The sequence below is a fragment of the Sinocyclocheilus grahami genome, unplaced genomic scaffold, assembly GCF_001515645.1.
Source record: "Sinocyclocheilus grahami isolate Dianchi unplaced genomic scaffold, SAMN03320097.WGS_v1.1 scaffold324.1, whole genome shotgun sequence".
NCBI classification, from domain to species: domain Eukaryota; kingdom Metazoa; phylum Chordata; class Actinopteri; order Cypriniformes; family Cyprinidae; genus Sinocyclocheilus; species Sinocyclocheilus grahami.
In genome coordinates, this window is record NW_015505503.1 from 1,217,531 (window position 1) to 1,234,167 (window position 16,637).

At 36.8% G+C, this 16,637-nt stretch overlaps 2 protein-coding genes across 2 annotated transcripts in view; one reads left to right on the top strand and one right to left on the bottom strand.

Moving 5' to 3' along the window:
* The window catches only part of dcaf17 (ddb1 and cul4 associated factor 17), a 13,896-nt gene extending 7,572 nt beyond the window's left edge, over positions 1 to 6,324 (top strand). Inside the window, exons 6-14 of the mRNA XM_016294829.1 lie at positions 48 to 137; positions 940 to 1,047; positions 1,137 to 1,233; positions 1,873 to 2,015; positions 3,266 to 3,375; positions 4,068 to 4,155; positions 4,333 to 4,413; positions 5,672 to 5,827; positions 5,915 to 6,324. Of these exons, the coding sequence (XP_016150315.1) occupies positions 48 to 137; positions 940 to 1,047; positions 1,137 to 1,233; positions 1,873 to 2,015; positions 3,266 to 3,375; positions 4,068 to 4,155; positions 4,333 to 4,413; positions 5,672 to 5,827; positions 5,915 to 6,034 (993 nt within the window). The 3' untranslated portion in view covers positions 6,035 to 6,324. The remainder of the gene's footprint in view (positions 1 to 47; positions 138 to 939; positions 1,048 to 1,136; positions 1,234 to 1,872; positions 2,016 to 3,265; positions 3,376 to 4,067; positions 4,156 to 4,332; positions 4,414 to 5,671; positions 5,828 to 5,914) is intronic.
* A 7,398-nt stretch (positions 6,325 to 13,722) lies between these two features.
* itga6a (integrin, alpha 6a) overlaps positions 13,723 to 16,637 on the bottom strand; it is a 32,332-nt gene continuing 29,417 nt past the window's right edge. The window contains exon 25 of the mRNA XM_016294830.1: positions 13,723 to 14,222. Within this exon, the coding sequence (XP_016150316.1) occupies positions 14,058 to 14,222 (165 nt within the window). The 3' untranslated portion in view covers positions 13,723 to 14,057. The remainder of the gene's footprint in view (positions 14,223 to 16,637) is intronic.

The window sequence follows — 16,637 nt, forward strand, 5'->3', positions numbered from 1 at the left end:
CTCTCTCTCTCTCTCTCTCCCTCTCTCTCTCTCTCTCTCGCTCTCAGGCTGGTGTTGATAATAGCATCCTCATGCGTGTGGCCGTTTTTCAAGTCTTTCCACTGGAGCTTGTAGGAATGCTGGAAATAAATAAAAAAGTAATATCTGCTTTACCACATTCAAATAAATCTATTTTTTGTTGAAAGTTTATACATTTTTATAATTTATTATCAATTTATTTAAACTTATCTCCACTTATATTAATGTTGTCAAACGATTAATCACATCTAAAATAACAGTTTGTGTTTACTTAATAAATGTGTGTGTATTGTTTATTTATTATGTATACAGTATATAAATGCAATCACATAAATATATATATATAAAAAAAATATTTACGTATTTATATATATATATATAATTTATATTATAAATAAATGTAAATATTTTACATATAATATAATATGTTTCTTAAATATTTACATGCATGTAACACATACACAGTACAAACCATTACATTATGTAAACACAAACTTTTATTTTGGTGTTTACTTAATAAATGTGTGTGTATTGTTTATTTATTATGTATACAGTATATAAATGCAATCACATAAATATATATATATAAAAAAAATATTTACGTATTTATATATATATATATATATATATATAATTTATATTATAAATAAATGTAAATATTTTATATATAATATAATATGTTTCTTAAATATTTACATGCATGTAACATACACAGTACACACCATTACATTATGTAAACACAAACTTTTATTTTGGATGCGATTAATCGTTTGACAGCACTAACTTACATTATAATGTTAATTTTGTTCAGAACAGGTATTTCTCGCAGCTTAGTTTCAATAAATGGTCATTTTTGTTCTGTAGATAGTTGGAGCATTTTCAGTTGAATGAATTTGTCTAAGTGGCTTGTGTTGTGTTCAGGTGTTTGGGAAGACTGCTGTGGACGTGCTGCTGTCACAGGGAGTGTTAGCTGTGTCACACAGCTCAAAACACGTCAGACTTTACAGTTTTGAGTACATTGTTAATAAGGTAGTGGAAGCGTTATTGTTTTTTATGATTGTTTGATTTATTGGCCGTATTGTTTGGTAATTATATCATATGTGTTCTTTTCACTTCAGTTTAGAAATGAGGAGTTGGCTTTGGGACAGCAGTCTGAGCTGAAAGGAATTGTGGGAGAAGCTCCATATGGTATTCCAGTCAACATTCACATTCACGGTGGGTGTCTGGTATCTTATATACAGTTAAAAAAAAGAAAACTGTAGTAACCTCCACTATTTGTAAAATAAAGCTGAAAATATCAAGTATCAAAACTTAAATGCGTGATTTCTGTTCATGTAAAATATAACTTTGTATCTCTTTTGACATGTTTTGTGAGATTCACACAAATGTTTAAAAATGTGACATTTAAAATCACAATCCGTCTGTAGCTTAGCTGAAAGCATCAGACTTGTGCGGTTATTTCCAGCATCATTTATTTTACATTCAGAAGCCCATGCCTCATGTATTTTATTCCCATTGTGTTGAGAACAGAGCAATCTCTCACTCTGACAGTCCAAAGCCATAACATGAGCCTACAAACTTTTTTTTCTTACCATTGAGTTCATGATTACAAACACTATAATATATGTGCATGATGTGCTTCCTAATGTTTACACTTTCTAAAGGGAACCAGTTGAAGAATGGCTTACTTGTAATTGACTCTTTGAGTAAGTTAAGAAAAAAATTCAAAACAATTGCACGTATTACCTTTAAGTATGAGAAGATTTTGTAGAGTGCTTTCGGCGTTGTTTAGATGGTGTGACAGTTACAGAAAAACAATGTTTTCATGTGGGTTGTCAATACTTCTCTCTACAGAGTGTCCTCCCGTATTGTTTGAGATGTCATACTTTGAGGACGGGGTTCAGATCGGAGGTCATCCCTGGCACTACATCTACACCCCCAACCACAAGAGACACAGAGGAACCCATCATATCTGCTCTATCACAGACGGGGCGCTGGTCAATACTCTCATTCCTGCAGATATTCTTAGGAAAATCAGTCCTACAAAAAAAAGCCAAGCTGCAATATATTTAGAGTGTGGACATGCAGTGAGAGTTAATGCGTGTCTGTTACCCACATATTGCATTTTAGTTCAAATTATCATCTTTTATGGGTAGATATAATATTAAACGCTTGAGGCAAGGCTAGACAAACAATATTAGGTTTATCTCTTATGTTGCTTATAAAATTACACAGTAAAACTTTGGTACTAAAATAACCATTGGTTCTATACTTATCTTCAATAATTGACATAAGTGGCGTTTAATTAAAGTTTTGCTTGGTTGTATCATTACAGAAATCTAAACCGTTATCACGCAGCTCAACTTGGGTGTATATTATATACAACTTTATATGTGACCCTGGAGCACAAAAGCAGTCTTAAGTCGCTGGGGTATATTTGTAGCAATAGCCAAAAATACATTGTATGGGTCAAAATTATTGATTTTTATTTTATGCCAAAAATCATTAGGATATTAAGTAAAGATCATGTTCCATGAAGATGTTAGAATCAGAATCGGAAAGAGCTTTATTGCCAAGTATGTTTGCACATACAAGGAATTTGTTATAGTGTCACAAGCTTCCAGTACACAGAGACAACAACAACAACACACAGATAATAAAAATAAGATGTGAATAAAATACACATGCATAAATATAAACCACAAAAAAAGAATAAATTGTATGTACAGGTGTGCTATAGATAGAATAGGAATAGAATAAAATCAAATAAAGTTGTAGGGATGTACTAGGATTTAGGGTGATGAGTATAAGGTTATTGCACATACTTTAATTGCACAATGAGAACATTAACAGTTCATGAGGTAGATTGTTGGACAACTTTAACGGTGATTTTCTCAATATTTAGATTTTTTTTGCACCCTCAGATTCCAGATTTTCGAATAGTTATATCTCGGCCAAATATTGTCCCATCCTAACAAAACCATACATCAATGGAAAGCTTGTTTATTCAGACTTCAGATGATCTCAATTTCGAAAAATTGACCCTTATGACTGGTTTTGTGGTCCAGGGTCACATATGTGTACATATACAGTACACTCACGTAAAGAGATACATACTATATAGCAAATTTCAACTGCCTGTTTTTTTAATTTCATTGCAAAATGTGACCATATTATCACCCAGCTCTTTATATGATATTGGATATGCAAGTATGTCTAATAAAGTAATGTGTCATCTGTACATCAGGCTAAGAATGGCGTCCAGGACATGAAATGTGACTCTCTGGAAGCAGACTGGATCTTTTTTCACCCAGATGACTCGGGTCGAATTGTGCATGCTGGGCCCAGCACAATAAAGTGAGCATACAGTGGGATGAGAAAGTTTGGGAAGCCCTTGCAGAATCTGTGAATAATTTTAACAAAATAAGAGAGACCATACAAATTGCATGGTTCTTAATACTGTGTGTGGTTACCTGGATGACCTATGACTGTTTTTTTTGTTTTGTGGTGGTTGTTCATGAGTCCCTTGTTTGTTTTGAACAGTTAAACTGAGCACTGTTCTTCAGAAAAATCCTCCATGTCCTGCAGATTCTTCAGTTTTCCAGAATCTTTTGCATATTTGAACCCTTTCAGGCAGTGACTGCATTATTTTGAGATCCATCTTTTCACATTGAGGACAATTGAGGGACTCCAACACAACTATAAAAAAAGGTTCAAACGCTCACTGATCCTCCAGAAGGAAACGCGATGCATTAAATGAAATTCTGAATTTGAAGATCAAGGTAAATTGTACTTAATTTGTCTTCCCGGGCAGCATGCAAGTATCTTCTGTTGCTTCCGAAGGGCTGTACTAAATGGAAAAAAAATTATATTTCAACAAAATAAGAAAAATTTGGACATCTTCATCCTGTTCAAAAGTTTTCACCCCCGGCTCTTAATGCATCGTGTTTCCTTCTGGAGCATCAGTGAGCGTTTGAACTTTTTTCTAATAGTGTTTGAGTCCCTCAACTTTTCTCTATAATTGTCGTTTTCAATTTTGTCTTTTCCAGTGTTCTGAAGATCATGGCTGAAACAGGATGTGACTGGAAGAACGAGATCGTCACCGACTTCTCCATCACCGCTGCTCGTGACAGTAGAGTAAATGTTGTCTATGGGTTCATTACCAGCTGTAGTAGCAATGGGATATTACTGAAATATCAATACTAGAACGTTTTCATTTTTAAACTCAGCAGAAATACCAGCTGATACGTATTACTAAAAGAACATTACTGCACAGTAGGATGGTTTGTAATCAGTGGTTCTTCTTCCCCACAGGCCCCTCAGGTGATTGTGACGTCTTCTGGCCGTGCGGTGAAAAGGAGATTCCAGTTGTTAGACGATGACCCTGCGCAGGAGGTACTGCAAATCACGCTTCTTAGGTAGTTCTTTGGTAGAAAATTGGTGCAGAGAACATCCCTCCTCTTATCAGGAATTGCTGATCTGTAGAGTTCCTGAGTGAGAAAAAAATCTTGATTTTACATTTTAGGTTCTTCAGATCAGTGTATTGGTGTCTGAGTGTTTTTAAAGCACCAGAGCATCTTTGGAATTCTAAGGAGCTTAACGAGTTTATTGTGGCACTCAAAGGAATAGTTCACCCAAAAATGAAAACATTATTTACTCACCCTGATGTTGTTTCCAAACTTGTATGACACAAAAACAGAACTTGTGTAAAATGTTCATGCTGCACTTTCCACAAAGTTGTGTGGGTCATATAGTGTTATTTATTTCACATTGGTATAATTAAAATAAGTAGCATACAAGAACCAACTGACAAACCTGGTGAAATGTGTCAAATTTGTGTTGTTTTTTTTAGAGAGCATTTAAAAAAAAAAAATCCTTCTTGATCAGTGTATGCTTTTACTTTATGAACATTTATTGTGTTCCATAGAAGAACAAGTTACAAGGTTTCTTTCTTGATTATATAGTTGCAGAAATCTAAACTATTATCAGGCAGCTTTATATATAAAGATGGGTGTATATTATATACAACTTGATTCTTATGCATACAGTGCACTCACATAAAGTGAAATATACTATTTAGCAAATTTCAACTGCCTGACTATATTATCACCCAGCTCTTTATATGAAGCTGGTTACGTGCATGCATACAATATAGGAACATGATGGTGAGTAAATGATGACAAAATGTTCATTTTTAGCTAGTGCTGTCAAACGATTAATCGCGATGAATCGCATCTGAAATAAGTTGTTTACATAATATATGTGTTTACTGTGTATATTTATTATGTGTATATAAATACACAAACATACAGTATGTATTTTGAAAATATTTGCATGTATATATTTGTTCATATAACACCGTACACACTCATATATTATGTAAACAACAACTTTTATTTTGGATGCGATTAATTTCGATTAATCGTTTGACAGCACTATTTTTAGCTGAACTATCACTTTAAAAATGTTCTTATGTGGCAAACCCTATAAAAGCAATCTTAGATTCTAACCGGAACTTAAATTTTTAAATAATGTAGTGGAATAATGCATAGATGTGGCTGATTGAGTTAACTCATTCTAGTGCATCTCTGAGCAGGTCTGTTATGTTTTATACTTTGACGTTTACATGTAGTAACTTGCCGGTCTTATCTAGACATTCAGAATGGTGAAGTATGAAGATGAACTTGATCTGTTGGCTGTGGTAGACATCACTCAGACTGAAGATGAAGGACAGGCCCATCTACGGCTACATGACAATAAGACGGGGGTTTTAATGAAGAGAGTTCCTCTAAAAGAGCTATGGGATGTGGTATGACATTTAAACGAATGTCTCTGTTTTTAGAAATCATTCACTCTATCTGTCATAACCCAACATCAATTGTGCTTTGTTTTCCAGACCTACAGTCACGAGGTTTACTTTGATAGAGACACGATTATTCACACTGTCCAGGAGAAAAATAACTCCTACTGCTGCCATGTTTATAAAATGAAGAGACGATCTTCGGATGAACCATGAGCACATTTCATAATTCCTGTATGTGATGATTAGTAATGAACTATAGTGTGTTTCTAAAAAAAAAAAAATTTTTCAATGTGGATTTTTGAGAACTCGAAAGCAAAATATATTAGTTTTTAAACAGATGAATCGTTCACACTGTCATTTGGCTTGAAAAATAATGGCCCTGGACAAACATATTTATTTGTTGATGGAATTTAACTTGAAAGACTTTTCTATTCAGTTATTTTATCTACTTGTAACTTTACTAATAAAGACTAGTTTGTGACAAATACTCTCTTGTCATCATTGTGAAACTAGTGATGTTGTGTAAGTTTAATGTGGTTAGTAACAAAATTCTGTTGGAATTTTTAAAAAAAAAAGGAAAAGAAAGAAGTCTCCGTCCCAAAACCTACTGAGCTGCCTACCTAGACAGCATTATGGGGCATATCATAGGTCTAAAATTAAACACATTGTGCCCATAAAATATAAAGTGTTATTGGGCATTATGGACTTAACAAGTAGCATTTTATGTATGGATCATACTTTAGGTTAAAATCTAGTGAGCTGCCTATCTAGACAGAATTTGTGGACATCATAACTTTATAGTGAAGTTCAAAACCTGGACAGTATTTCTGGCCATCATCTATACTTAAGGTCAAAACCTAGTGTGCCTCCTACCTAGACTGCATTTTTGGGTATGACAGGCATCATCCTACACTAGCATTTTTACTCCCAGCAATACTAGGGTTTAAGACAGTGCCTCTTATTTGGGTGAGAAAGTGCAAAAGTGACCCAGCCCCCGTCCGACGGGTCTCGTGCCTTGCTCTGCTGTAGTCGGATGAGTTTCCAGCAGACTGCGAGGATGGAGCACTACAAGCACTTTCTCCTTCTCTTCACTCTGGCGCTCGGGTTTGTGTCGGTCACATTCACTTTAAAGAGTTAGTTCACCCAAAAATTAAAATTAGACTGTTTTACTCACCCTCGAAGCATCATTTGTGTATATGACTTTCTTCTTCTCTCCCCCTCCGCCGCCTCCGGTCTTCGAGATCTCCACCCGGAACCGAGACGGAACGTGACGCAGTGATCATCAGAGACTCCATCGTCCGGCACGTCCGTGCTACATTAGCTGAAGGTAAAGTGCACACTCACTGTTTCCCTGGTGCTCGTGTTCTCGATGTTTCTGCGCAGATACCCATGATACTGAAGGGCGACGAGGGCCCCGGAGTGGTCGTGCTTCACGCGGGGGTTAACGACACCAAAATGCGGAAGACGGAGACACTGAAGAGGGACTTCAGGAGCCTGATCGAGACGGTGCGCCGCACATCGCCCGCGACGACGATCATCGTGTCAGGACCGCTTCCCACGTATCGACGAGGACACGAAAAGTTCAGTAGGCTTTTTGCTTTAAATGAATGTTTATTGTCATGGTGTAAAGAACAGAAACTGCTCTTTGTTAATAACTGGAATCTTTTCTGGGAGCGTCCTAGGCTGTTTCGCGCTGATGGCTTGGAATCTTTTCTGGGAGCGTCCAAGGCTTTTTCGCGCTGATGGCCTGCACCCCAGCAGAGTCGGAGCATAACTCATGTCGGACAACATCTCCAGGACGCTACGCACCATATGACTAGTAAGTCAAATCTTAAATAACTGCCCTGATGACTTGTGTTCTACCCGCTTAAATGATAGAAGTACTTGCGCTGTACAATCTATAAAGACTGTGTCTGTTCCCCGAATAGTGAGGTCAAAATATTAATTGAATTCAGGATCTAGAAAAAATCTGATCGTGATTAAACCAGAAAAAAAACTTAAGCTTGGTGGGAGGGGGGAAAATGTTGTGGTTGCTAACCAGTTCCTCGTTGTTATTATCTGTTGTAGTAATACTGTCTTGAAGTCATGCTGATGTGCAGGCTATACAGTTGTACCATATTCCGTTGCTGTTGCCGCTGAAGTTCCTTGAGTAAACTAGCATTCACCCCGAAGCTTTGTTTTTATGTGTTTTTGTTGAACATAACAGTTACACTGTCAGATATGCAAAATAAATCTATCGTATCTCTTGCTCTGGCTACTGTGTATAGACCACCAGGGCCATATACAGATTTCCTAAAAGAATGCCGCAGTGTCTCTTGAAGAACTTAAGCAAGAGTCTGCAGCAGACCCACTCTTCGTTACCCTGAGCACCTACATTCAGAACGGCTGGCCAGCTCGGGTAAGCGCTGACCTGACACCTTTCTTCCGAGTCAGGGCAGAACTGACATGTTAGGGTGAGTCATGCATTGCACGGGGGCACCGAGCAGTCAAACCAAACTCTGTCCCTTAGGGGGCGGGTGCTGTCAATGGCACACGAGGGTCATGTGCATCTCATAATCTTTTACTGCAGTTATATCTGATCAAATGCACATTATTATTCTTTAGTTTGGGTTAAACAGATAAATTTTGCTTGGTTGGAACAGTAGCTACTCTAATTATGTCTCTATTTGTTTCTCTGTTTCTGCTGGGATTGACATCCCGTGGTAACTAGGACTTACACAAGCTTCAGTCTGGATCCAGAACACCTGAGAAGAGATCATGCCAACCCCTCAGAGGACCTCAGATGATGCCAACCCTGAAACAACATACAGAACTACCACATTTTGCTATAAGTTTGATTGCATCATATAATAATTGCTGTTAATAGTGTTCATCATCTGTTTTATTACGTCTCAAATTGATTTTTCCGTACATTTCTGCCATATGTACATTAACTGACAGTCACCAATATTGTAGAAACTTAATTTGTTGTGAAGTTGCTTTGCAATGATTTGTATCGTGAAAAGCGCTGTACAAATAAACTTGACTTTACTTGACTTGACAAATCCAGTCGTAGTTATATTAAAAATTGTCCTGGCTATTCCAAGCTCTATCATTGCAGTCAGCAGGTGTTGCAGTTGAACAGTCCACAAGTCATCAAATAAAGCTCGCGCATTCATAATAAAAAGTGCTTCACACGGCTCCAGGGAGTGAATAAAGGCCTCCTGTAGTGAATCCATGCATTTTTGTAAGAAAAATATCCATATTTCAAATGTAATAAACACGTTTCTCTCACTTCCGTTATCTTTCATATGCAGAAGCCATTCCGGCGGAAGGCGTATGACGTATGCGCAGCACGCGCGCCTCTGAGCTATGCTAGTCTCGCGAGTTTGTTTATATGAGCAAAGGAAGCGTTTTGTTTTGTTCTCTCTCCGCGTTCGTCACTAATCACGCAACGCCGCGTGTCTTACGCGTACCACAGTTAGATAGTGAGAGAGAAGTGAAGTGTTTATTACATTTGAAATATGGATATTTTTTAACAAAAACACATGGATTCGCTACAGAAGGCCTTTATTCACCCCCCCCCCCCCCCCCCAAAGCCGTGTGAGGCGCGCTTTATTTGACGACTTGTGGACTGTTCAACTGCAACACCCGCTGACTGCAATGATACAGCTTGGGATAGCCAGGACAATTTTTAATATAACTCCGACTGGATTCGTCTGAAAGAAGAAAGTCATATACACCTAGGATGCCTCAAGGGTGAGTAAAACACAAGCAAATTTTCATTTTTGGGTGAACTAACCCTTTAACCAGGGGTTTTGCTTTACAGAGAGGGGCTCGGCTGGGACGGAGGAGCCGCTGAGTTTAACTGGCACCCGTTGCTAATGGTGATCGGGTTTATTTTTCTTCAGAGAATCGGTGAGGAGTTTGAACATTTACATTTGAGAGGTATCGCATTCCTGAGTCTTTAATCACGATTGATTGAGAGAATTTGGTGTGAGGTCGTAATTTAACTTTCAGATTTCGACAAATGGAAATTAATGTTATTGTTCGACTTCTCGTAACATAGCCTATTACGTGTTTAAAAATTAAGCGAAACTCATTGAGTTAAAGATGGTGGCTGTGTATCAAACCGTGCTGAACTGCCTACATAGACATCAGGGTAGCAATAATTACAGCCTATGATTTTAATGCATTTTAAAGTTCTTACGAAAACATTATTTTTAAACTATGTTTTCTGGACGTTCAAAACATGGTCAAGTATATATATATATATATACACACACACACACACACAGTGTTGGGAAGGTTACTTTGGAAATGTAATAGGTTACATATTACCCTACTTAAAATGTAATAAGTAGTGTAACTTTTCAATTACTTTATTAAAGTAATGTAACTGATTATATTTGATTACTTTTCTAAATTTCTAACGTTTAATCATTTTCAAACATGTAAAGCAGGCAGGGATAACCTTACAGTAGTACTGAACAATGATTACTGTCAGACTTTTGAAATCCTTCATCACTTGAAGATTATAATAATTTAATTTTAAAGGAGACATTGGATGCAAAATATCTTCATTTGCATATAAATGTGTCTTAGCAGTGTGTGGACACAACCACCCTACAATGATAAAAATCCATTCACTCCTTTTTTTAAATCCCCTAAAAACCTAAACAGTCTCAATTATCAAGCCATTTTGATTTTCACGACCACGACCGCTGACATACTGTCCCGTATTAGCATATTTCCGCACTCAGCCAGTTGTACGAAGTCCGTCATTTTCTCCACGCTTGAGCAGCTGTAGCGACAACAATGTCTTGTAAGCAATGCAGGTGTTTTGTAATTGGATGTAGAAGAATATAGGAGTCCTATTTTTCTCCCGACATCAGAGCGACTGAGGACGAAGTGGATTAGTTTTGGATTTTGATGGTAATGCGCCACCGAATACACCTAAATTCATTTAGGTGTGCACAAATAATTTTTCTCTTGACTGCTTTCTGAACTAGGGACAATTCAAGGCAGGTTTTGTTAAAAAGTTAAAACTCAAGGATGGATCGGTACCCATTGTTCGTGATCCAGCTGCACCTCCAGAAGAAGTAAGTCTCACCATGGGCGTTGCTGGGCCATTTTTAGGGGGGCTATAGCTTATTAGCATGTAAAGAGATATGCACCGAAACGAGTCGCTGTGAACAGAGCTGTTTTTGACAAGGTAAAAAGGGTGTTGTTATACACGACCACTGAAACCATTTCAAGAAGACCCTAAAGAATCATACCAACTTGTGGAAAATGGGCATCCGATGTCCCGTTTGAAGCACAGCCACCACAAAATCAGACTGACTTTAAATCTATATTTAACCTCAGAATGGTCTCAAAGTCATAACAAGACAGTTTAATAGCTATGATACTGTTTTTGAAATCAAATCTTTGCATAGCTATGACAGGAAACACTGGACTTTAATAGTGCCTTGGGAAAAAAAACTGTTAATCTTAAAAAATAAAGCATATACATAAACCCATATAGGAAATAAAGGAGTTATCAAATAAGCATGTTATAAACTCCTGAAACATTGGTGTTTCATATTTTAGAGCAGTCGCTGCAATTTATAAAATAAATCAATTAAATCTGTATGTGGGAGTGTGTGAAAAATTCAGATGTAACACCCTTTGTAATCCTTAACATTTTCATAAGTAACTGCAATTTAATTACACATTTTTTTTCCTCAGTAACTGTTACTGATTACAGTTACTTTTATTTTGTAATTAAATTACGTAATTCCGTTACATGTAACTAGTTACTTCCCAACACTGTGTGTGTGTGTGTGTGTGTGTGTGTGTGTGTGTGTGTATATGTGTATATATATATATGAAGAGTTCATTTGCAAAAACCAATAACTATAAAAATAACCGATATTTTTTTCCAGAAACTAAGGTTTTTTATTGCACATTCCAAGTAATATCAAAGTGCAGTTGGGTTGTTTTGATTAAGTAATAATAACTTAAACAAGTACAGGTAATTTACTAAATTAAAGTTCACTGAAAGTATGTTTTTTTTTTTTACATATTAAAAGTTTGTTTTATAGCAAAAGCAGATAACTCCACATTTCATGTTTTAGAGTTTAAAAAACACTTGTTTAATCTTTGTAATCTCCTCAGATGACAATGTAGATGCCTGACAAACGTTGTTGTTGTTGTGATCATAAACTGTATGGATATGTATACACAGAGGACAGCCTTACTACTATTAGTGCAGCAGGGAGACTGTGCCAAATTAGACAACGTCAAGCTGTTGTAGTCGCGCCGTGACGGCGCTTGTGTATGGGAAGCCAAACACACCAAAAGTGGGATGAAGCAGCGCGGTATTAAAGTGTTCGCGCCGCGCTGACCTGTCAATAGACCGAGCTACGCGACCGACTTGACTCGTCACAGTGTTGCCAAGTCTGCGGTTTTCCCGTGGAATTGGGCTACTTTTTCACTGTTGCTGTGGGTTGTTTTTCATGTCTGAAGTTTGAAGCGACCCCAATAACGTGTATTTTAGCCCCCGGAACGCGATTTTTACCGGGGGACCCTCTCAAAACGCGGTTAGTTTGGGCTAGTTTTGGGTAGCAATTGGGAGGGTTTTGTTGTAAAAAACCTGACAACCCTTTCCATCAAGCAGGTAACGTTATTATTGCTAACATAGCAACTCATCTGTATTAAAGAGAAAATAATCACTTCATCAAATGTTTAAGTGAATAAATTAGCCTTGACAGCCTTACTTACTGGAGTTCCACAACTACTGACTTTATTCTCTCTCACCACACTTGTGTGTGTGTGTGTGTGTGTGTGTGTGTGTGGGGGGGGGTGATGTAAAAGAGGAAAGCAGGCGTTTGGACCAAAGCACTGTGAGGCAAGGGAGGGGGAGACTCAAAATGTTTCTAAACTTAAAACGCATTTTTGCCCTGTGTTGTTTTACTACTTAAACAATTATTTAAAGTATAAAACATTATTTACAATACACAGACTGGTTTTTAATCATATTTTTAAAGGGGGGGTGGCAACCCTCAGATGGCACTAGTTATATAAGCACTAGTTTCCAATATATGGAAATGTGTTATGTAATATATTGCAGTATATTAGCGTATATTTTTTTGTTTCGTAAGGGATACCAAAAAGCGATTTTTATTTGGGTCTCTGATAATATTTGATCCGTTTGTCATTTAAGACTATAGCAGAGGACTGGCTACAAAGAAATGGCTATGTAGAAAAAAATGTTAGTACAAGATCTATACAGCAATTAGGTACACTGTCAGAAATAAATGTTAGGGGTACAACAGCTTGTCATTAGGTCAGTACCCTCAAATGGACACCTTTGGACCTTCTTTAACCCTCAGAGGGTTCATATACCTTAGAGTAGTAATATGTACCTTTTCTGAAGTAATATGTGCTCTTATGAAACTAATATGGACCCTTAGTGGTAAAGAAGTACTGCGCCAATGACAAGCTGTTGTACCTCTGAAAGTAAAAACTTTGCACTTTTTTTTGACAGTGTACTCAGGGCTATTAATTTCATTCATATTTAATCAAGAAAATGTCCTTAGGCCCATAGGATATTGATGTGTTGATTGGGCTAGTTTTGAGTAGCACTTGGGCTGGTTTTGTTGTGAAAACCTGGCAACCCTGTAGCAGAACTACTGGAGAACTGCTGAAAGCCCCTTTAATGCCAACAGATGGCAACAAAGTTCAAATATGACGGTTAGCAAGAAAATGTTAGATTTTGTGAGCATTCTAGAGATGTGGCATGTTAAAAATACATCAAATTATGCAGATGTGTTGTCAAAGCGTTTTGGGTCTAACACCATTTTTCAGTAGTAACCCACTGACTCGTTTATTTTTTCTCTTTTGACACCCAATCTGACATTCAATCTAATTTACAGTTACTGAAAAGACATGGAAAATAATCTTTGGGCAGTTCGTGCACAGTAGGCATCTTAGTAAAAAATTACAAGACAAAATAAATAAACTGCATTGTAAAATATTTACATTAAAAAAAAAATCAACAATCAAAACAATTCAGTCTTGGCATCTCATGCATCTTCCAAAAGTATACAAACACTTTTTAAGGGGTGGCATTGCAAAACAAAAGCCCAGAGATATCCAAGAGTCAGTCTTTACCCTTTAGTTACCAGAAACCTATGGCATCTCCATGTCTCTCTATAACAGTGGGCTCACAGACTTGCAGAGATGGACTTCCACAGAAAATGCAGAGACAGTCTCATGAGTAGCTCTCGTTCTCATTCCATGTGGTCATCCATTGCTTCTTCTCCAAGGCATCTAACATGTCCTCTCCATCTTTCAAGAGACGTGTCTCCTTACGAATCCTCACCGCGTGATATTTCGGAATGCTGTCCTCGTATTTGGAACGTTTGAAAAATCCACACTGACGGCGAAAGAACAGAAACACATTAAGCATCGTTCCAAGACTCGATTTAAAAACCATTATGCGTTTACGTGCTTTGGAGAACACAGAGAGAGGGGACATGCTTGACAAAACAGGACACGAAGAAGCACATCCATCGACACCAATACAAAACAAAACCGAGCTTCACGCGGAAAGAGCAAAGCACGCTGTGCAGCATGTGTCTGTCCCTTCCTTTTGTCAAAGCACAGGATGAGTTAGTAAATTAGGCCACATGTCATGCAGACACCAATTTGCTGCAGCGATCGGGTTTTACCCTGGTAAGGAGAGCTAGGCCTCAGTGGACTGCTTGTCTGAGGCCTGAGTGTGAATCTCAGCTTTGTGCAAAGCGGCATCATACTCGTCCTTCTGGGCCCGCTTGAAGAAACCACACTACAAAGGGGGCAAATTCAGGGGTCATTGCAAACATTTGCACTAAAGACAGTGGAATTCCACTAACACATCTTTTCATATGATTAATCTGCTGGTCACAACAAGTATTTGGGCAGTAAAACCTGAATAAAAATGTGTGAATGTCAATGCATTAAAATATTAAAGGCAGTGTCATCTGCACTCAAATGCCGCAGGATAATTTTGCGGCACTTTGCTGCGTTTTTGCTTAATGTCTTTTAATTAGGTGGTGATTTTTAGTGGATTTATGAAATTGGTCCTCCTCAAGTTCTAGCAGAGGAACCACAGGTGTAGAGAATCACATTACTGTAACTATTGGTTACACTTTATTTCGATAGTCCACTTTAGACATTCTACTAACTATAAGTAACTTTGTAACTACATGTCAACTAATTCTCATTAATTTGCAACTACATGTCTACTAACTCTCAGAGTAGACTGTTAGGGTAGGTTTAGGGTTAGTAGAATAAGTTGACAAAGAAAGTGTTAGAAGATATTAAGCAGACAGTCTACTAATACTCTACTAACTGCTAGTTGACATGTAGTTGCAAAGTTACTTACTGTTAATAGAATGTCTAAAGTGGACTCGAAATAAAGTGTTACCTAACTATTATCCTCTTGTGAAGTGTGCATAATTGTATTGAATGTGCACTTGTAGTGTACTTCAATGTGTGTAAGCAGTTGAAAACAAAAATGACTAAAAGAAATCGGTTCAGAGGACATTTCTAGAACTTAATTGTACTTATGTTAGACTACTCTTGTAAAAAAAAATAACTGTGCATAATTGTATTGAATGTGCACTTGTAGTGTACTTCAAATCCTAAAAGTATATATATAAAAAAACTGTACTTGCACATAATATACAATTGAAGTAAAACACCACTTAAGTATACTTACTTTTATGACGTTCTTATCACACTTAAGTAGACTTTTTAAAAATTGAACTTTATAATAATGTCACATTAAACATTTTACTTTAAAATGTCATTTAAAATGTATTTTAAATCATATGATCTTTTGTTGTGAGTTGAAGTACACCTGTTTTGATGTGTTGACTAACATACTAAAGCACATGTAAAGCACTTGATTATAATTTTAGCTCTGTTGTTTATTGGATATTACATTTAAAGTTTTTTAAATGTACTAAATTGTAACATCACTACAAATGTGTAAATACAAATTTGTTTAAAGATTCAACTGCAATTTCAATTTACCATAAATAATTGTTAGTTGATTTGGCACTTTAACTGTCTCAAAGAAATTAGAATGGTGAAAGTACACAAAGACGTACTTGAGTCCTATTTAAGTGGGTCTGATAACATTAAAGAGTTAAACTAATTGCATTTAATATAAATTAGCATAATGCATTTTCATTTAAATGCAATTAGCATGCACTATAGTTTGCACTTTGCGCAAGCATATTCTTTTAAAGAATTTTATTTCCTAAAAATGTCCATTTATAAATGTTATTTTACTGAGTAAAAAGTATATTCATGGTATTTTTCTGTTTTTAAAAACACTGACACTTTGTTTGATTTTTGGTTGGTTTAATGAAATGACATTCAGAGTAGTGCAAGTCTCCAAATACTTTTGTAGGAAAGTGTAAATCAGGATAAATAAAGACAGAATATCAGAAGAGAAATCAGAAATGAAAAATCCAAATAGCTTTTAACCAGGAATACTGCTTAAAGGGGTCATATGATGCTTTCTTAAAGATCATTATTTGGTGTATTTGGTGTAACAGAATATGTTGACATGCTTTAATGTTTAAAAAACACACTATTTTTCAAATACTGTACATTATTGTAGGTCCTCTATGCCCCGCTTCTCTCAAACGCTTCGTTTTCTACAAAGTCCCTCCTTCCGACAAGCGCAGTCTGCTCTGATTGGCCAGCTGACCCAGTGCATTGTGATTGGCCGAACACCGCAAGCACTCGTCGGAAATGTAACGCCCCTTACCATAATCGCGAGCTTCATCTTTCAAAA